Below are 22,741 nucleotides of genomic sequence, written 5' to 3'. Positions count from 1 at the left end.
CAAGCGTAATTCGGTGGGAAAACCGCGAACCTGGCAACTCTGATGCCAGCACGCACACCAAACACACCAGCTTCCCCTTTGTTTCCCCAAAACAGAAGTGAACAAATACAGGTCCCAGTCAAATATGGCACCAATATATTTTTTTTTTTATTAGTCATTGTTTTTAATAATCATTCACCCCTGATAGATGTAAATAAAAAATAAATAATAATAATAATAATAATAATAATAATAATAATAATAATAATAATAATAATAATAATAATAATAATAATTGAATCTCTACAGACCGATTCCCATTAATTCACTTTTCTACCGGCAGAAACACATGAACCACTCATCATTTAGTGGCATGAGTTATTAATGATGTTCATGCAGGTCTTCATGTTAGTCAGGATTGTAGAAATTGTAGTAAAAAGCAAAGGGTCAGCCAGCACCTCATAAAACAAGAATATTCAGCATTACTTAAGCATAACTTCATGAGTTCATGATGTTTGTGGCCCTTAAAGTAAAGTGGTACAATTCTATATTAATTCTACAATACTGGTGATGTTAATAATGAAAAGACAAAGGAACGATTGGTTAAGTAAACACACTTTATTGTTTTGAATCTGAACAGTGTACATGGAAGAACTGGCATCACATAGCAAAGCTTAAAATAAAAATAATAAAAAAAATAAGGTAACCCTTTCAATTACAGTCCCCTAAGTTCTAGGTATTAACTAGGTAATATTGAGGTACAAACTATGAAGCTCAGCAGTGTTGCTGTAATATACTGTAGGTGTTGATTGGGTCTTGCTAGGTTTTGGTACACTGATTGATAAGCTGATGATATGTTTATACTTCAAAAGACAGATTCTAGATTGACTCCTGCTGAACAGGAGTTATTTATACATCTATTTGATAAATATAAAGACATAATTATAAGGAAAGGAAACATTTCTTGTGTTATTAAAATTTATTATGAAAATTGCAGACCGATTAAATGCATAAGCATATTTAATCCATTCATTGGCATTCCAAAATGTTATAGTAAATTAAGAAAATTGATCATTATATCCTGATTTAGAAGCAACATGGGGGATTAAAATGAACATGGCAGCAGGTCAAGGTTAAATATAAAAATATACCAGAATGGTAAATGCAATTCCAATTGGTAAGTCTAATGTGCAGGGAAATGTTAAATTACATATTTTAGTGTGTATTATGATATAAATAGTTTAATTTATATTAAATAATAAATCTTTGTGGAAAATAACTGTGATTAAATACTGGATTTCATTTTACAGTGGCCTGAATTTGTTAATATTGAACCAATAAATTGCAATGTGCAGACACATTTCCAATACAGTGCAATACTTAATTAAATATATAGAAATATTATATGATATGCTGCATCCACTGCAATTTATTGGATAAAACCGAAATTCGAGCAAAATGAGCCAGGCTTGTCTGAATAAGCCTGGCTTACTGAGTTAGCTCGCTTCTGCTTCTACCTCGCTTTTCAAACAGGCTGATTTATAGAATGAGTAACACCCCCTACAGGATAACAGGGTGAACTGAAACCCCTTAATTACAAGTGTATGATTGTTAATACAACTAAAAATAAATAAATAGCACCCTCTTAAGGATAACAGAATGAACTGCAACTCCCTCAGTATAACTGCTTTTTACGATTCATAATAAAAAAAATAATAATGTGTAAACTGAAATATTAAAGGGTTAAAAAGGCACTCTGTGTATACCTCAATGAGGACCTGGAGGGGACTATGTAGTAAGTATGCTTTGAGATACACTATGTCCACATTTAAATGTACATGTTGTAAACTCTAAAATGTCTTCTTATTAAATCACATTGAAAAGTCATCCAACTACTCAGAGAAAATAGTGAACTGTATTGCCAAAAGTATTGTATCAACTAGCCAAATCATCATTGAACTCAAATTCTAATCACTTCCATGGCCACAGGTGTATAAAAGCAGCAGCTAGTCATGCAGACTGCTACAAACATTATTGAAAGAATGAGTCTCAGGCACTGTGGTACTGTGATATGATGCAGCACCTGTATAAATTACATTAGAAGTCTATTATCTGAATGTTGACATCACTTAAATAACAGGGTAATTATGTTATTTAATAGAATTATTCAAGCAATGTACTGCATTAAAATGTCAAATTACATGTCTTTTGAAGTGAAAGAAAGTCATTTTACTGTCATTTTAATCTTGCAATTTGTTCATAAGTGGCTTTATTCTTTAAATACACTGATAAATTAGAAACCTCAACTTTTTTAAGTAAAGGAGATTCATTTTATTGTCTTTTGAAACTTAAGATGTGGTGGCCCAATAATTTTATGAGCCATGCTGTCAACATGTGCTGTAATCAATATACATAGTATTATACAACAGTTAGTTCCGACCTCACAATCTGATTGGTTGAGAAGTGATCTAGCCGTGACGATTTCGTGATAACATCACGGTCTTCTCACATTAAACCTGTATCACTCCGCTGACGCGTTGCCGAGTAACGGCGTATACACACAGTACACCCGCAGCAGCATTAGCTTAGCACAGACTAGCGCTCAGCTGCGGCACGCTCGCCCGCAGCTCGCAGCGCAGGCTCGCGGTTTGAAATAAGCGCGAGGCTCGCGGCACTGCTCAGCACAGCTGGGCAATTAACCTGCTGCAGCACAGTGACAGGAGACAGCCATAAGTGTTATTATTTTAATAATAATTATTTATGTTAATAGTACTATTAGTGATAATAACTGTTCCTTAAAAAACCCTAATATATACAGCTCCTGAAAAAAATGAGACCAGGTCAAAATTTTTGTTTTTGTTTTTACTATTTATAGCTAAATGTATACATGTTTGAGTTAAATGAGCATTGTTATTTTCTTCTATAAACTACTGACAACATTTATCCCTAATTCCAAATAAAAATAGTGTCATTTACATAATTTATTTACAGAACTATGTAGTTAAAACATGCATGAAAACTGTTATTAAATATCAGGGTTATTCCAACAAATACTGATTTCTTAACTCTTGCTGAGTTAAAACTTTAGTGTTGTTGTTTCTAAATGAATATGAACTTTCTGATTCTTCTGATTTGAAAGCTCTGCATGTTTTACGGTATTTTGGTAATTTCTCATTTTCTTTAAATAAATGCTGTACATGACAATATTTTTATTTGGATTTGGGAGAAATTGTATCAGTAGTTTATAGAATAAAATAGCAATGTTCATTTTACTCAAACATATTCAAACATATAGGAATAAATGGTAAAATCAGAAGAACTGATCATTTTGATGTAGCCTCTTTTTCCAGAGCTGTATATGCATTAGTGTTAGTTATAATAACTGTTCCTTAAAAAAAAAAAAAAAATATATATATATATATATATATATATATATATATATATATATTAATGTATATAAGGGTTTTTAAGGAACAGTTATTATTACTTATAGTATTAAAATAAATAATTATTATGTGTAAGTGTGGCAAGTGTAAGGTATAGGACAGTTATTTATAATCTTACAGTAATAAACCAAATAAATAAATTTATTTGTAGCCAACTACGCCACCTGGACAACCCAGGAATTAAAAGAAATGACCCAAAAAGAAATTCCAATCTACCAAATCAAAAATAGGTCACACCATAGACTGTATATAGAAATAAGTGTTATTTGCCTGTAATAATTTGCTAATATTAAAAATAAAGATTTAAAAATGTATACTTTGTTAATGTGTTTTTTTCATGGAAATGTCTACCCCTGTATGCATGCATGTAAGAGCACTTAAGTGTGTATATTAAGTACCTGTGTGTAATTAACAACCACAGTGGTCACACTACAAGAATAATTTAGTTTTAAAGTGTTCTTTTAATCTGGCAAATATGCAGTACTTACGTTGTATTAGAAGAATGTTAAATAACACAGTAATCTTATGTATTAAGTATAACTTTTTTATGTAATCACTTCCAGTGATTTAGTACTGATTCAAAAATAACAAAACTCAACTACAAAAGTATTTGAGCACAAATAAGTGATATTTTTTCACAGAACTGTACTCAACTGAAGCATGTGATCACGTTCAAAACAAAACTTTTATCTCCAGACTTGCATTACTTCATTTTATCTGCTGTTTTTTTAAATATAAAATTTAATGATAACATTTAATGATAAATGAAGCACAGTAACTTCTGGTAACAATTTGAAAGGAGAACAGCAGTGGTTTTAGAACAGAGCCCTGTGGGACCCCATACTTTAGTTTTCTTTTGTGCAAGCAGAAATGTGTTGCCATTCTTGTAATTCTTGTAACTAAACCTGTCTAATAAGGTTTTATGACTTATTGCAGGGGTCACTAAGGGTGTTTTCACACCTGTAGTTCGTTTCTCTGGTCTGAATCAGTTAATGAGTTCGTTTACTTGGAATACCCCTGACCTATGGTATGAAATTCTTTACTTAAGAAATCATTGCTGTCACTAAGAGTTTTGCTTTTGCTCTTTTTCACTTTTTGATAAGTGAACAACCATGCAAAAACAGTGCGAGTGTTCCCTCAGAGGTACAAAATATGCCTTCAGGTCCAACTGTGTCCCTTAAAAGTTTAAAAGTATGTGTCCCTCAGCTAAAGGAACTGAAGTCAAAACCTTAAGAGCACTTCCTCAGTGACAGTTATATACCATTTTGTCTGGAACAGTACTTTGTCAGCCCACAATCAGCCCAGCTCCTAGCTGGAGATCTGAAGGCTTCATTTTAAACTAAAAGGCCTCTTTAATGAATTAATTTTTATAGTAGACTAAGGAACATTTAGGGCAATATGGATTTATAGAACAATAGATCACAGTGAGGTTGATTAAAAATGAAAAATCTTAAGATTATAATTGACTCTGTTGCTTAATTTGAAATCAAAAACATCACAGATCTCACGAGAGATCCGCTGTTCTGTCGAGTTGTGCTACTCTGTCAAACCGTGCTACCCTTCTGTGTATATTCAAAGGTAAAAATACAAAAGAAGTACAATATTAGAGCATGTTTCCAGGAGAAGGTTATGTACTATTTTTGGATTATTATTATTATCATTATTATTATGATTATTATTATTAATTGCCATTACACTTTGACAATGTAAAGACAGTGAGTACAGGTTCATAAATGCACAAAAAAATACTAGAAACAGAATTATAAAAAAACACATGAGAAATAAAAATGTTAGTGCATGTGCTGTGTCCTTAGAAAGCACGAATCGATGGGTAGCATAACTCGACAAAACACCTGGCTCGGCAGAATATGTTGAAGAAAATATGTTCAGTAAGTCCATTTCCTGATGAGGCCCAGCCTCACCCAGACTCTACCTCCAGCAGCCCCCAGATAAAATGAGTTTGAGACCCCTGATTTAGGGGATCTGAGAGATGTTAATTTTTGCAACAGTACATTGCAAAAAGTAGAAGCTTCAGAAATGGGCCTTTTCTCAAACTTCACTAATTTCATAACTTGATTCTGTAGCATTGATCTGCATGCCATAGTAAATATTAGTTTTTGGAAATGCTTAGGAGTAGTAAGAAAGAACTAGAGAGTGCAGAGAGAGTGGTTGCAGCTCAGCAGCGTTGCTGTAATATACTGTAGATGTTGCTGTAATATACTGTAGGTGTTGATAGGGTCTTGCTAGGTTTTGGTACACTGATTGATAAGCTGATGGTGTGTTGATTGCTAATAATTGTTGGCTAATACTTTAAAGACTATATGCTAGATTGGTACACAAAGCAATAAAGCTTAGAACCACACCACTTGTTTCAGTTTCTGAGAAACCTCATCTATCCTGTTTTCATTTTTGCACACACTTAAACTGGTTAGACTCATATATCATCACTGCTGTGAGTGTATAGATACTTATATTAGAGAAGGTTATATAGGTTTGTGTAGAACATTGCTGTGTGTGTTTGTGTTTCCTGCACACAAAATGAGAGAGACAACGAGTGAGAGGGGGAAGGGACAGTTGAACATTCTTAAACTGTTGTTTCTCAACATTTCTTCAACTATTCTTTATCTGGTTCTTAACACTTCTTCATTAGTTCTTTAACTATACTTGATCTGGTCCTCAACACTTCTTGACCTGTTCTTCACCTGTTCTCCAACTATTCTTTATCTGGTCTGCCCCATTTTCTCACTTGTTCTTCAATTACTCTTTATCTGGTCTTTAACACTTCTATACCTGTTCTTCACCTGTTCACAAAATATTTTTTATTGGTTCCTCAACAGAGTCAGGCACCTCTAGTAGTGATAAGAGGGACACTGTGGTCTGCAATACATGATGGATCCCCAGATCATCACACCAGCAGTTGGTGTAGTTGTGTCACTACCCTGCAAAGGCAAGATTGACAAGTATTCAGACCAGAGACTGTAAAAAAAGATGGACGTTGTGTCGCCATTTCCATTCATTCAATGAAAGTGAAGGCAAAATCTTCCGCCATTTTTGCGATCCTGATACCCGAGTCTGCGCAGTAGAGACCAGATGAAGGAGAAAGACTGTGGAGAGCAACCTACTCATTTGAATAACCCCGCCCCTGAGGGCTGCCTCGCGGTCAGAGACTGCAGAGCGGGGCGGAGCGGAGCTGACGGTCTGTTATTGGTCCCGCCCATAACCAGCCATTTTACAATAACCACAGCTTTTTTGAATAGAACTGAATAACGTTTTTAAAAATGAATTCTGTGGGGATATAAAAATTTGACAATATAAGCAGAGGTTACACTAGCTGTTGCATTTAAATAAAGGAGGTAGAATTACAGTATATTAGAAAAAAACGTGATTGAAAGTTGTCTGTTTTGCCATTGAAACCCATGGGAACGGGTGGGGTTACACAGCTTTCTGAAACCGAACAACAGGGGGCGCCAGACCTGTAGTGGCTTCACTTTTGAGAGACGATGCTCTGTCCAGCTATACACAGTCTATGATTCAGACCTACAGAGAAACTAACCAATAGTGGTTACTGTTAAGAACAAACAGAATTTTAAAATGCATTTATATTTACATTAGTGGTGTCAATTAAAATACTAGTATATGTACTTGAATGTTTGAGGGGAGTTAAATCCAACATTGGGCACTGGAATAAAGAATGCATGATATATTGGATAGAGGAAACTTTTTTTATTTTATTGTAAACATCTCAGCTTGGTTGTAATGTTTTCTGAATTAGAACTTAATTTGCTGAATATAAAAGGGCGTTTTCACACCTGTAGTTGGTTTGGTTTCAAACAATCATAAACTTAAACACACCAAAATGGGCACCAATAAACCACACAATCATGCTATGTCCTCTGATTGGTCAGAGCTGTCTGACACGGGAGCAAGAAAGTAAATTTAGCGAAAACATTCTGTGTTCCAGCGTGTATAAACTGCTTAAACACAGAACGGTGGAAATGTCACTGCCCTTTTAAACACATGATTTTCAATGGAACGCGCAGCGCAGAATCGTGCAGCTGCGAGCAGTGAATGCTGCAAATACTGCGCTCAGTGTAAACAGCAGGAGGCAGCAGAAACAGTATTTGTTCATAGCTATATAGTATTTGTTTAATATATCAGATTAAACTGTGCCTTATCAGCAGTTCAGCTTAAATAAAAAGAAGTACGTTTGATAGCTGGGTTGGATCGAGACCAATCACATTCTCACCGCAAGCAAACTGGTCCAGAGTTCATTTGGGACCAGACAGAGAAATCCACATGTTGGGCAGGGGCGGGGCAGATTATGGTGGAAGTTGGAGTCAAAGTTGGTGATGTAATTAATTGCATTACCACATGACATCAAACAAGAAAAAAAATATATGTATATATCTTCCTTTTCTATTTCTCCATTCTTTTCTGTAAATATTCAGATCTATTTGTTGTTGTTTCCTAATATTTGTATCTTGTTTGCTATAATCTGTTTTTTTTTCTCTTCCTCTCTCCTTTTTCTCTTGTGGTTTACAAATTGTTCAGTTATTATTATTGTTATTATTATTATTATTATTATTATTATTATTAATTCTCTCTTTTCTATGTATTAATTTTTTTCTCTTCCCACTTTTCTCTATTTTTTGTTATTATTATTGTTATTATTGTGATTATTATTTTTTTCTATTATTATTATTATTTTTTTCTATTATATATTTTTTTGTTTTCTTCTCACAATGCCCACAGTACCAAAAAACTTTGTATAAACACTAATAAACAATAAAGTTACATTAAATTAAATAAAAAATAAACCAAAACAAACAAGAGATAGTAATATGAACAACAGGGAGGCTAACAAACAAAAACAAGGAGCTAAAACAAGATAGAAATAAACAAAACAGGGCAAGGGATATAAACAAGGGAAATAAACAAGAAATAATCAAGAAGATAAACACTGAACAAGGAACTATGTGTAATGGGTTGGGAGCAGTAGCTCTCCAGCCCAGAAGGTTTTAGAACCCAAGTGCTGAGCAGTGGATCTCAAAGCAGGTAAACCCAAGAAAAAGGAAAGTAATAATAATAATAATAATAATAATTAATATATAATCGTAAATATATATATTAATATTATATAATAATATTTCATATATATATATATATATATATATATATATATATATATGTATATACACAATTATTATTATTAACCCCGCTCCACGCGGGGGTCGAACTCAGGCTGTCGCGGTCGCAGCCCAGTGCTCTAACCGCTGCACCAGCGAGCGGATTGGGATGCGGCCGCTTTAATCGCCTTTTAAAGAGCCTTCGCCGAAAGGGGCGGAGCCACGAAAACAGGCGGGGAGTGAAAACGGGTGGAAAACAAACCCCACGCCGAGCGTGAGTGAAAGAGAGAGAGGGGGAGAATGTAAACAAGACTCGCCGCGGAAGCTAACGGCTACCTCTTATAAGACGAGGTGAAGAACAAAAGAGCTTCCAAAGGAAACGAAACTTAACTAAGGAGTTTGTGGATTATATGCTGTTCCACCAGAGAGGGGAGGAACAGCGGGGGGGGGGGGAAGAGAGGTGAGCAATCCGCGCCTCGCGGCTGCTACACACACACACACACACACAGGACAGAGCACACAGCTCCACCAGACTCGAGAGGGAGAGGAAAGGGATAGAGGAAGATACTTATGCGGGAGGAGTATGCCAGCGTGTGCCGAACAATACTCTCTCCAAAGGGATAGCAGGGAAGAAAAGAGAAAAAGAGCCGAGGCTCGCTCGAAAAACGGGCATAGATTCGCTCTCACGAGCTTCAAAGATCCAGCGCCGAGTGGCTGGTTGGCGCTGCTTATAAGCTGTTGAAAGCAGGTGTTGATAATTAGCCAATCAGCCCTCGGCGCTGGCCTGGTGCGCCCTCCGACGCCCTGGAGGACACCTCGATCGGGCACCAGCCCTTACACTATGGCTATGAACAAGAAGGAACGCAGAAACGACAGACAACAAGGGAAAGTACAAAACCTAACGAGGAAACACTGACACAGGAGGACAATATATTCAAACAGTAAACACACACCAAACCACAAACACCTGGGGCTTGGGAATGGAGCTACTAATGAGACACGTAAATGGAAATGTACTGGGGAAGAAAACAGGAGCATGGGTCACGTGGGAAACACACAGGCACGAGGAACAGGTGAACAAACCGAGAAACATGAAAACAGACAGGAAACAGGGCAAGGACATGACAATATGTGTGTGTGTGTGTGTGTGTGTGTGTGTGTGTGTAAATACTTAATAGATACATTTTAAATGGAGTAATTTTGAAAGCCAGTGTACATTTTGCTGAGAGTTTATTATTGTTTAAGTTTGAAATAACACAGTTTTGTTTTCTTTTAGAAAGAGAGAGAGAGAGGATGGTGGTCTCTGGTGGTCTGCTTTCTATTCAACAGTCAAGACTGAAGCCTCTTCCCAGAGATGTTAATCAGCGCTTTGGCCTTTTCTCCAAGCTGCAGAAAACATAATTTCATAGAATTATTTTTATCATAAGATACTTCATTAATAATGTTGATATTATCAAGTCAGTGTTACACCATATTATAGACCCCACCCCTCCAGAGGAGCCACTGTCTTAACGTCTTTTCAGCTGGAATCAAATCGACTCTTGTGGATGGGCCAGAATATCAATATCAGTTTTTATCATTTATATATTTTAGGTCACCAGAACAATTTGGACTTGATGCCCAGCGACCTGAAAAACACCATAAGCAACTTCTGACCTCTGGGTTTTCCAGGTAACTCTAATCCATAATCTCACAGATCTAGATCTGGGTAATAAAGCTACACTGCATGTAGTGGTTGGGGTTTAAACACAACATTAAAGTCTTTAAACCTTTATATTCCATTATTTCTATATTGTCTTACACTCTTAGCTGGAACAGGTGTAGTAGTAGAAGTAAAAATACCTTTAAACCAGAGGGTAGACGGGTCTTGTGGCAATGCCACACTGATTCATCTTGTTCCGGGACATCTTTATGTAGCCGTTATCACCCCAGCGAATCCCCCAACTGTAAAACAGAACACCCTTAGCTCAACATCATCAGAACAATCTCCTTTTTACGGTGTTTTCACACCTGTAGTTTATTTATCTAAGCAGTGAATGCTGCACAGACCACCTTTGCATGGAACACAGACAGCGTTTGTTTATAACGATGGTAATTAGTGCTGTCTGGCTAATATATGAGATTAAAATGCACCTTCTTAGCAATTTAGCTCAAATAAAAGGAATATATTTGATTGCTAAGTTCTCACTATAGGCGAACCGCTCCAGTGTTCTTTGGGACCAGACCAAGACCACATTCTCTAGCAGGTATCCATTTTTTTTCCACACTCGAGTGCAAATACTATTTTCACACCTTGTAAGGAGTGGGTGGAGTGGTATTCAGACAGCAGCTCCAACCACGTGATTGGCAGAACCAGTGGCAAACAAGTAGATTTCAAAGCAGGTCAACTCAAAAGGGAAGGAAGGAAAACCCAAAAACGAGTGGAAAAACGCAAAGCTGGTGGAAACCACCAAAACGAGTGGAAAACTGAATATAGGTGCAAAACCCGAAAGCAGGTGGAGAGTTAAAGTCACACCTAGGTGAGCGAGAGAAAGGCTTGCCGGGAAGTGCAGCAACGCCTCATAAAGTGGTGTGAGGGAGAAACAAAACAAGGGGACTTCCAAACTAAACCTAATTAACCTAGGGTGCCTTTTGGACTATAAACTGTGCCTCGCAGATGCTTCACACTCACAAGCTATAAAAAAAATCCAGTTCCGAGTGACTGAATCTTTAAATTTATATGGGGGTAAACCCAGGTGGAAGGAGATCCCCCCTGGAGGCCAGAGGAGCACTCGACCGGACCCCAACCCTTACAGGACCCCTCCGAAATCCCCAATCCTGCAGCCCTGTCACGCCTAAATAAGGTGCTTGATCAATATTTGGTGGGAGGGAACCCAAGACTATTGCACGGGGCCATATCCATCCCAATCCACCAAATATTGGAGTTTTCTTTGGACCCGTCGGACATCCAGGAGGCGCCTGACCATAAGGGCTGAAGTGCCCCAATGGTGTGGACAGTCAACTTTACTCAGAGAGAACAGGACTTCTGGCTTCTGCCCCAACACTTGGCAAAAAGGCACCTGCTGATGTACTGAGGCCCACGGTCTGACATGATGTCAGCAGGTAGTCCATGGACCCGGACTACCTGTGCTAATTTCAGCTCAGCCTTTCCGCTCGCAGATGGTAGTTTGGGAAGGGTGACTAAGGGCCGGCCTTGGAGAATCTATCCACAACAACTAGAACCACCGTATCAACTTGTGATGGGGGCAACCCAGTGATGAAGTCAAGGGACAGGTGGCTCCAAGGGCATGATGGGACCTCTAGTGGCTGAAGCAGACCTTTGGGCTTGGTTTTCTGGGGTCCTTGCACCGGGTGCACACAGCGCATGCGGCCACTTAAGCACACACGCCAGCCTCAAGACGTGGCCAGCAGAAGTGTCGTTGAAGGAGCTTGTGTGTGCGTGTATTGCCCAGGTGGGCAGCTTGAGGGGACGCATGAGCCCACTGAAGTACCCGGTCTCTCAGTAGCCGGGGCACATACACTCAGCCTGGAGGACCACTGCCTGGGTCTGGTTCATTAAGTTGGGCTCTCCGCACTTCATCCATGAGGGCCCAACGGATGGGAGCTAGAACACGGACCGGGGGAACAATGGTCGTGGGTGTGTCTGGATGACAGGATGGCTTCCATTGGCGAGAGAGAGCATCCAGTTTGATGTTCTTGGAGCCTGGTCTGTAGGATGTTACACAATCAAACCAAGTGAAGAACAGCACGGCCAGGTTTTTATAGTTCATCCAGACCAGGAAGGGGTGCTTGGCTCCCTCTAACCAATGTCTCCACCCCTCCAGCGCAAGTTTTACCACAAACAACTTGCGGTCACTTGCATCATAGTATCTATCTATTTATGTATCTATCTGATGTTTCTCTGGAAGACACCAGGTACTCATAGTGCCCGGATGGGGTGATGAACGCTGTCGCACATTCACCCCCGTCTGACAGGGACTAAGTTGTAGGCACTGCGCAGGTTCAGTTTGGTAAAGAAGGAGGCCTGCTGCAGTGCTTCAGAGGCAGAAGTCATTAGAGGTAAGGGGTAACGATCCTTGATAGTTATCTTGTTGAGACCTCTGTAGTCAATGTGGGTCCCAGGCCCTGGGGTGGCCCAGGCTTAGGTATTGTCGGTGAGAAGGGACATTATATATGCCAGCTTTGAATGCTCTGATGGTTGCTGCACAAAAGCGAGAGAAAACTGCACCAGGAACCTCCTGCAGCCCCCTGGTTCACCTCCATAATGCACTGAGGGTGGCATGGATGGGAAAACGCAGGGATGGGAGAGAATGTGTGCCAACCACGTGCCTCGCAGCCCCTTCACACACACAGACACACAGACCTGAGAGAGAGAAGGGGAGGGAGCTGAGGAGGAAAACGCTCTACTCAGCCCCACCAAACTAGAGAGACAGAGAGAGGACAGGGAAATTAGAGACAGTAGACAAGAAAGACGGCAATGCCCCTCACTCTTGCTCAAAGGACAGGCAGGAAAACGGCACTTAATGTGGACAGAGCAGTAGAAAAAGAAAGAGCCGAGGCTTGTTCGGGAAACCAGTGTTAAAATCAGTGTTATCTATGTTGACATCTTCTATATATCCTAGCATTTGTTAAGCCTTAGGAAACAAAATGGTACCTTGAGTAAGACAGTTAGGTAAAAGACAAGCATTTATTTCACAATTTGCACAGAAAGCTGCTACATTAGTAATGAATCTAAGAATATGAGATACTGTGTTGATTTTGAGGAACTGCTGTGTTGCAGTTTTGTCAGCATGTTGGATTACCTGTTCTTGACCAGCCAGTATGGGTTTCCTTTTGGGTCATTGTCATAACCAACAAGCAGGACAGCGTGGTTCAGCTTAGCGCTACTGCAGCCTGGTTCATCATACACGCCTGTAATAATTCAGGATTCCAAGTATTTGTTAGGAAGTTCAGTCGCTATCCAAAAGTGCTTGACAGAAAACAGGAAAGCCTGTTAGATAGGTTTGCTCTAGTTTGTGGCTTTTTTGTCGAGAGTATCACCCTGGCCAATCCATTAGGAATCAGCAAGGAGAGCATGAAGCGATAAATAAAGAAGAAATACATGTAGTTGCTGCAGCTAACCTGACTTGTAGAGCTGGAAGGTGTGTTTGGAGGTGTCTATGGATACTGAAATGGGTCCGATTGTGGCCACTGCCTTTTCCAGGGCAGTCTCGTTCCCTTTTGGCAAATGCCCGTAACCGCTGCAGGTAGCGATAACTCTCTGTGGATTAAACCGGCATGTTTCTTCCTAAAGAGAGAAAAGAACCAAGAAGTTTTCCGGTAATAACTCAGTTATGTATAAGATGCCATTTTCTAGGGACATATTTCAGGGAAAACACTTTATCTAAGAAGCTTCACTCAGCAACAGTGTAGCCTTACCTTGGCCTTGTACGGATAGGTAAAATCTGCCTCCAGGCCTTTGCTAGACTTTATGTACTTAAAGGCTCGGATTGCCAAACCACCTTTACAGCCACGGTTTCCAAATTTCTGAGAGCAGTCAACCAGCTGTTTCTCACTCAGGGATATCAGCTTTCCAGTCTTTCGGAACATCTGACCCTCTAGCGCCCCTGTCTGAGAGGGAGGGATGCACAAATACACACGTAAAAAAAAAGGAATTAAAAGCAAAACTTTTACTTTTTTGCAAGAAGCTGATTTTTTTTTTTTTTTTTTTTTTTTTTTGATGATGGACCCACAGAGAATTCAGAAATATTTTATGGTAGAATTTCCCAGACATGTATTAATCCTAAACTATAGAGCATTTCCCACTGAATAAAAAACATAGTTTATATCCATAGTTTATATCCATTTCTGAGATATTGACTTTATGTCTTAGGGCCAAATTAAGCCAAAACAAATCTGTCATATGATCAAATTTAGTGGGTGGTTTTGTCATTGAAACATGTAGTGATGGGCAGAGCTACACATCATACTGCAACCAGCCAGCAGAGGCACTGTCCATGTTTTTTTTACTGTCATTGGGTAGACCCACTCTCAACCTAGCAGCTATGCTGATCTTAGCATCCGTGCCAGGTTAACTTTCCTGAGTGATCACTTTGAATTTTGTCCAAGTTAAACAACTGTCCCAGTCCGAGCCTGGATTGTAAATGAATGTAATAAATGGAGCATTTATGGTTTGCTCCTAAACTGGAACTGCAACACTTGGCCTCCGTCTTTTAGAAAAAAGCACTTAAAGATTTGTATTTTTGAGCAGGCTGTCTGATAATGTATCTATAATGTACAATAGGGCGCAGTATGTGAGATGAGAGATAGAGCCACTGGCAGGTGTCTGGCAGCAAGCAGGCATGCTGCATGCTGGACCAATATCAGCCACTGTGCTTTATTTATTTATTTATTCACTAAGGGCCCTAATTTAGGGATCTATGAGTAAACTGTTAACCACACGTCATGCAGCTTGATATAAGGCGTGTCACTGTTTTTTTTCTCTTATCGAACGACGGGAAAAGCACGCCTTGCACAGCTTGAATGAAGGCAAAAGATATGTATTAATTCTCATGATTAATCATTGGTGTGTTTTGTGCTCTGACTCTGAATTTAGCGGATTGATATTTTAACGGTGCAGCTTACCTGCATGTTCATGCTGTGAAGATGCACAAGCAGGTCATATATGGGAGCAACAGTGTAATTTTACTGTATTCTGTTTCTTGTTGATGTAAAAGTTAGGTTAGAGCACTGTTGCATGCCGTTGTGTGTGTATTGAGCAAGGGTGTATGTGCATTGAGCGTGCATATATTTCATGACCCATGACTATATGAGGATATGTTGAGGTATTTCACGAAGAAGTTAATAATCTCTTTTTTAAGAATCATGGAAATAACAGAGCTCACCGCACTGAAGGCCCAGCAGGAGCCACATTTCCTCTGGTTCTTGACGTCCGTGACGTAGCCCTTCTGTCTCCAGTCCACTCTGCGGGGCAGTGGAGCATCCTCTTCCTCCGAGACGAATGTAGTGGTATGGAGGGAATCAGTTTCAGTGTCATTGAAGGATTCCACACAGTTGCTGAACATGGCCTGGAACTCCTGGTTTTCCTGTTGGAGAGAAATATGATGTGCAGCTTCATGAAAATTATGAAACAGAAAACAGAACTAAACTGAATGATATATAATCATAGATGTAAAATAAATATAGTTTTGAATTGTATAAAGAAGCGTGTGTGTGTGTGTGTATCGTCTCACCATGTCTGCAAAGATGTTCATGCCGAGTCTGTAGCTTTTGATGCCCTGGTCAGCCAGCATGTTGTGCTCCAGGACCAGCTTACGATTGTTCAGCCAGATCATCTTACGCTGAGACTCTTCTTCCTCAGAATCATAACTCCTACCTGAGAGATACATTTTTTAGAAAGAGAGAAAATTGAGAATTGATGCATGAATTAACCCGTAAGATCAGTTTAAAACAGTTATTCTTTGTAGCACATTTTTTACAATTAGAGTTATTTCTTATTTCACAAAGTCACTTAAAATATGAAGCCTTATTTTGGCGATTTATAGTGCACTAGTTAATTGTGCTTTATGCCTCTGGATTTAGGGGCGTGTTTAGGGGGAATTTTCCCACTGGAATCTTAAGAACGCTGCGCTTTGTGTCCTGTGTCTTTGCTGCCTCACGATACCAAAGACACAGGACACAAAGCGCAGCGTTCTTAAGATTCCAGTGGGAAAATTCCTGTGGGAATGACTTCTGCCCATTGGAATCTTAAGAACGCTGCATTTTGTGTGTCTTAGCAGAGGATACTGACCTGCGCGTTCAAGCTGTGAAGATACACCAGCAGCTCATTTAAGGGAAAAGTAATGTTATTTTATTCTTTATTCTGTTTATTGTTTATGAAAAAGCTAATCAATCAATGAACCTTTATTTTCACCTGGGAATACATTGGCATTTTTATCTTTATCTGTCCAAATCTGAACACAAACCAGCAGTAAACTGAGGCATGTGGGCACAAAATCTGAGTAATGGATTTAATGGTGGTTTTACTCATTTCTCACCACACGTTTAATTATTTCCATGTATATGAAAATGCAGATTTGTTGGATGGAGAAATATTATAAGGACAATAGTATTAGGACACACCTCTTAACACATGAATTCACTTGTTTAATTCAGTCCTGTTGTCATAGGCAGGGTTGAAGAGTAATACAATACATGTGACAGTATTTTGTAATCAGGATACAGAGAGCAGTAGTAATATTACAGCTCCATGTTACTGGTTATGGTTTTGGAATTAAGCAATAATACACTCGAGGATCATGCTATAAAGTGTCATATTGGCGCCGCTGTAATTCGTAGGCATGAGGCCGGAGGCCGAGAAGATGAGCACAGCAGTGCCAATATAACACATTATAGCACAAATCGAGTGTATTATTGCAATTATACCACAGTTCCATTACAGCTGTTTATTGAAAGATTTTGAGTTAAAGAGGACGAGAAAATGCAATCAGTTTGGATATAAACAAATAAAATATTTCCATTACTGCTCTGCTTGTAGCTGCGCTGTAAGCTCTGCATTATCGGCCATTTCAGTCAAAATTGTGGAAATCTAAGCTTACTGTAAATAAACAGAAGAGCTTAACTCACCCAAATAGACATTTTTTAGGAGAGAAATCTGTGTAGATTAAAGTCTAGTGCTCAGTTGACTGAAAGAAAATGTTTTTTTTTTTTTTATTAATGTTTTGTTTACTTCGGCGCCCCCCAGCGGCAAGACCTGCAGAATTGTGAGAGTCCACCTTACACTCTAAAAAACAGAGGTACGATATCAGTACTTTTTTGTACTCAAAGGTACACTCTTCATAATTGTACCCTCAAAGTTACAATATTGGTCTTTACAGGGTCAGATCTGTTCCCTCTGAAGTACAAAGTAATTTCTAACAGCAATAAGTACAAATTTTTACCATTTAACCAGCCAAAGGGTACATTCAGTATTCTGCATCACTGTACTAATAAACAATATATATTTTAATTGCACATTTTTTATTTGAAAGCCAGACAATTTTGGATCATCAAGTTTATGAGCCATATTTAGTACATGATAAAGTTTAGAATATTTTTAATATTTACTGGCACAAAAAAGGACTTTCACTGAAAGGTACAGCCCCAGCCAAGGGCGTAGGAGCGGGCTTGATATTGGGGGGGACACATTTGCCAATATGAACCCAAGCCCACCCAATAGTTTCCTAGAACAACATTTGTGGAAATTACTTTTAATTAAAAGTAAATTATTATTATACGGTGATTTTACAACCTAAACATGTTACTTTTACAACCTAAACATGTTACTCCACATTAGAGCTACTGTTGTTAGAAAAATTATGCAAGCAATGTCTGAATTATGTACATATGACAAAAATTTTCAGTTATCACCTAATATTTAAAATAATATAACAGATTATTATTATTATTATTATTATTATTATTATTATTATTATTATTATTATTATTATGTATTGGCATGTCAATTCTGTTGTATATTTACATTTTCTCCTGCACTTTTATTTTTTTCTACTGAGAGCTCTTCTTAAGATGGTGTCCTTTTATGTAAAAGAATGTAACTTTACGTTTCATAGAGACTTTTATAAACGTCAGGATATGTGGTCTTACTGTGAAATACAAATGAACAGAAGTCACGTTACAGCAGTGTTTCTCAACCCAGTTCTTACATATTCTACTGCATATTAACACTGTTCTGCATGTTCTAGAGCTTCCTCTGGTGGATATACATGATTAATTTAGGCTCCATAGGGGGCTAAAGGATTTTAACAGGTAAACTCAGTAAATGACTGTTTATTAGCTGATCAGGTGGAAAACACTAGTTTAGGGCAGTGATCGGGGTTAAGTAACTGCTTTAAACTACCAACTTAAAGTACTGTACGAAATTCTGGCTATCCTCTACATGCAGCTTCTAGATAACTAGTTAGTTAACTCAATTTTCGTTCATTATAGCTCACAGTAAGTCCTGTAATCCTAAATGAATAAACAGTTTGAAAATTAAAGTGATTAGCTGATCAGGTACAGGGAAACATTACATATATAGTTTATTTTTTTCCTTTAACCCTGACTCCCAATCTAGCTAATTCCAAAGATAAGCTTACACACTAACACAGCTGCAGTTTATTAATCACAGTGGGTTTAAACTGTGTGCTGATTCAGAGACGTGTATTTTTAACCAGCTATCAGAAACATATCATCACAGTTGAAGTGGTTAGCCTATCGTTACCTTTATTTTAGTAAAATCTCCGTATATTCATCTCTTTTTTAACATCAGCTGAAGCTGCTGCGTCCCGATCCCGCTGCTAAATCTCACAGCGAGGGGGCGGGGCTTCCCCAACAGCAAACTGCCTCTGCTCCGCGCGCCGCAAAACCAGCAAGCTGATTGGCTGTTTCTACTGAGAGGCGTGACTTAATACCTGAACCGGCTCCGTGATTGGTCCGGTCTGTCTCCTCATTAATAGTACAGCTGACCTGAGCGAACTGATATCATTTTTGGGGGGGACAAATCCACCTGTTTCTAATATTGCCCCCCCGGTTCCTACGCCTATGGCCCCAGCGACAAGCTTTTTACTCTTTTAAGAACAAATCTGTACTTAAGGCCCTGTCCCACTGGGATTGCGTCTAAATATCCACTAAAATACGTCCAAATTTCAGTGGACGCAGTTTAGTGGATATTTAGACGCAATATGGACGTAGTTTAGTGGATATTTGGACGGCACCGTCCAAGTGGACGTAGTTTAGACGTTGCCGTCCACTTTAGACGCAAAAGTGGTTTTGGTACCTCCCAAAATTTTCGGAATAGACGGCGACTAATATGGACGTAATTTAGTGGATATTTAGACGCAGTACGGACGTATTTTAGTGGATATTTGGACGGCACGTACAGGTGGACGTCGATGTCCATAAAAATATTTTTTGCCGCCTCCTCCTCCTCCCGGTCTGGTCCAGCACATGGAGGAGTATGTTCTGCTGCTGCACCATCACTGCAAGGAATCTGTGGTCCATTGTTGTGTAGAAGAGAATAGATGTGCTCTCTTGTAGCTCAAGAAGAAATGATGATTCACTAGAAAAAACAACCATATATAGTTGGAAGTCGACGTCCAAAAAGTGGAAGTCGAAGTTCAAATTTGGAAGTCGGCGTCACAACTTCAATTTAGACGGAATATGGACGTAATTTGGACGCACTGCGTCTATATTTTGGACGCAGTGCGTTCACTCAGTGGACGCAGTGTTTTCTGATAAATTTGGACGTACTTTAGTGGATATTTAGACGCAATCGCAGTGGGACAGGGCCTTTACTTTTCTTAGTGTGTATATTCAGCTCAAAATGCCCTATATTAACTGGAAGATGTATACATTTAAGCTATTATTTTAATAATAACAATTTATAGTCTGATATTGGTGGCTGATAATGTGTGTAATAATGCATATTTTAAAATTACTGGGCTTATTTATTTGTATGGGCTGCGTCTTTGCCTGCGCCGCCTATTGGAGACATGGCGTTTCTTCACTTTGTCTGTGGGATCCAGCGCCCCCCACTGGTGTTTGTTTAATGATATCGCATTTGGTTTGTTTTTGGCTGGAAAGAGCTGCATCGTTGCTAGGTTACCTGTATGGGGTGGATTAATACATGAAGAGCTTGGGTTACAGTGCATTACCATCTAATAATGTCACTCATAAAACTCCTCTCAGCCAATCACATTGCAGGGTCGGAACTAACTGTATAATAAGACTTATATATTAAAAATTCTACAGGTTTAATGTAGAGATGTCCCAATATGTTTGTACACATATTGTATACAGAGTAAATACAGATGTGATGAGGACTTCTCACCATGCTGCAGTTTCCAGCTGTTGAACTCCAGGTCCTCCACTGAGACACAGGCAGCACCGGCCACGACCACAAGAGCGGCGACAGCGAGTAACACCCTCATTCTGTTCAGAGTAAAAGAGTGTGTGGAGGTTTTAGGAGGGGGACAGAATATTAATTGCACAAAATCAGACAATATGAAATGTTATTTAATTACACTTAATGTAACTGACCCCAAAAGATCTCATTTTCTCCAGTTTTATTATAACCAAGCTCTAGAAACTCATGTTCTACTACTGCTACATCTCTAGCTTCTAACATTACAGAATACAAAGTACAATGTACTACCATAAAGTAAGCTCTAAAAAGTAATTTTGTAATGCCTTTAGCCAATACTTAAATAAATACCCTGTTGTAAGATAAAAAAAAATGAGTTATATGAATTTGGCAGGATTTTGTTTTTTTATTTTTTTCATTTTGTTATATTGAGTTGTAGTGACATAAAAAAGGAAGTGTTGTTTCAACACATTTTCCTGACTAACTCAGACTAAATATTTTTCATAAAACACTAAAATCACTAAAATACAAAAGTCATTTTCTGGCAACTTAATTATCTGTATTAGAAAACTTAATTTTCACATCCATCAGAATTCATGTTGGATATCACTCTGGAGAAGTGGAGGCTCCACCAGGCACCAGTTTTAAGTATGTGATGATGAGCTGTGTGACCAAAGTATTGAATAAAGTTGACCACAATGTTAAATATTGACATTGTTTGACCTTATTAAGACAACTTCAGTAAAACTGACATTACAGGGGCAATAGAGAAGGTTGAGAAAGTATATTATATGAGCAAATCAACAAGATTAATAAATCATTTTTTGGTAATGATAGGCTAGACCAAAAAAAATAAAACTTAAAATTGTTCTCCTTAAGGTGATTTTTAAGTCAGCTAAACAAAAATTATTGATCGTGCAGCAATGTTTTTTTGGACTGCAGTTTGGACTTCCTCCGTGGTGTCCTCCCAATCTATTTATTATAGATTTGTCAACAAAAATGTTAGCATGTGCCAGAGATTTCTGTAAGTCTTCAGCTGACACTCTAGGATTCTTCCTCACCTCATTGATCATTCTGCGCTGTGCTCTTGCAGTCATCTTTACAGGATGACCACGCCTAGGGAGAGCAGCAACAGTGCTGAACCTCCTCCGTTTGTCTCACCGTGGACACATGAACATCAAAGCTTTGTAACCCTTTCCAGCTTCATGCAAGTCAACAGTTCTTGAACGTATGTCTTCAGAGAGCTTGATCTTTTGTGTGAGGCATGATTCACATCAAGCAATGCTTCTTAAGAACAGCAAACTCAAGTCTGGTGTTTTTATAGGGCAGGGCAGCTTTAACCAACACCAATTTCATCACATCCTGGCTCCATTTAGCTCTTAGAAAAGTCATTAGCCTAGAGGTTCACATAATTTTCCCTTCCTCACTGTGAATGTTATCAATAAAACCATGCAAACATATATATTCACTCATACTTTTTTATTCCTTTGTGTAAGGCAGAGAATGTGCTCATAGTTTAGTGTACCAGGCCAATAGCTGTGTGTGTGTGTGTGTGTGTGTGTGTGTGTGTTTCAGTACATACCTTTTTGATCCTGTTTTAGTCCTGGAGATGTCTCTGTGTCTATCATAAAGTGTGCAGCTTTATATAGAATAAAGCTCCACCCTGTTTATTTCTTAATCGCTATAAACGCCTTTTTTGGGTGGCGGGATGATTTAATCTAAACCATAGAAGGAGGAAACTGATCAGAACACAGCAGCACTTCTATATTTGTCCTACAGAGACGCATACATCAGAAGTGTGGTTGTTGTAGGATGAATCACACTGCGATCATAATTATCACAGTAAATCAGATCACAGATAACCAGATGATAACCAGATGAATAGATTGATTGATTTCCAAAAGAATTTGGGAGTTTTAAGCCTATGAGGCATGAAATGCATTTTGCAGCAGGAAAAAAATGCTTTTTGGAAGATTTTCAGTCCGAACTTTAACATTTGACTTTTGCTAACAAGCAGATCATTTTTGTTGATAATCAGGTGTTTTGGAGCAAGGAAACACCCAAAACGTGCAGGGAAGAAGGAGGACGAGAACCTCTGCTTCATCATGATTAATCTAAAACAGACATGATATAATTGCACAAGCCAACGAATATAAAATTTGTACATTTACAACAAGAATGTAAGAATATAGTAACAATATGAAGAGACAAATGTATTCTTTACATATTCTTGAAAATACACACATTTTTTTTATGACCCACTTGTACACCTCATTGTATTGGATATA

General features: G+C 38.5%; 1 protein-coding gene across 2 annotated transcripts in view; it reads right to left on the bottom strand.

Annotated features, from left to right (window-relative positions):
• LOC103022163 (procathepsin L) overlaps positions 1–22,137 on the bottom strand; it is a 168,291-nt gene extending 146,154 nt beyond the window's left edge. Inside the window, exons 1-9 of one of the 2 annotated variants that reach the window (XM_049464263.1) lie at positions 22,036–22,137; positions 20,421–20,521; positions 15,784–15,926; positions 15,436–15,636; positions 13,970–14,161; positions 13,673–13,838; positions 13,354–13,462; positions 10,394–10,495; positions 9,837–9,937 (exon numbers count right to left, since the gene is read on the bottom strand). In XM_049464263.1, coding sequence (XP_049320220.1) covers positions 10,396–10,495; positions 13,354–13,462; positions 13,673–13,838; positions 13,970–14,161; positions 15,436–15,636; positions 15,784–15,926; positions 20,421–20,520 — 1,011 coding nt within the window. In that variant the 5' untranslated portion in view covers position 20,521; positions 22,036–22,137 and the 3' untranslated portion in view covers positions 9,837–9,937; positions 10,394–10,395. Of the gene's footprint in view, positions 1–9,836; positions 9,938–10,393; positions 10,496–13,353; positions 13,463–13,672; positions 13,839–13,969; positions 14,162–15,435; positions 15,637–15,783; positions 15,927–20,420; positions 20,522–22,035 lie in introns of those variants that run through there. The other variant, XM_049464262.1, reaches the window with a different exon arrangement.
• Positions 22,138–22,741: the final 604 nt, after the last annotated feature.

This window comes from Astyanax mexicanus, chromosome 14, assembly GCF_023375975.1.
Source record: "Astyanax mexicanus isolate ESR-SI-001 chromosome 14, AstMex3_surface, whole genome shotgun sequence".
Lineage (NCBI taxonomy): Eukaryota > Metazoa > Chordata > Actinopteri > Characiformes > Acestrorhamphidae > Astyanax > Astyanax mexicanus.
The sequence above is the reverse complement of the archived record's forward strand: the minus strand, read 5'-3'. Positions and strand labels throughout refer to the sequence as shown.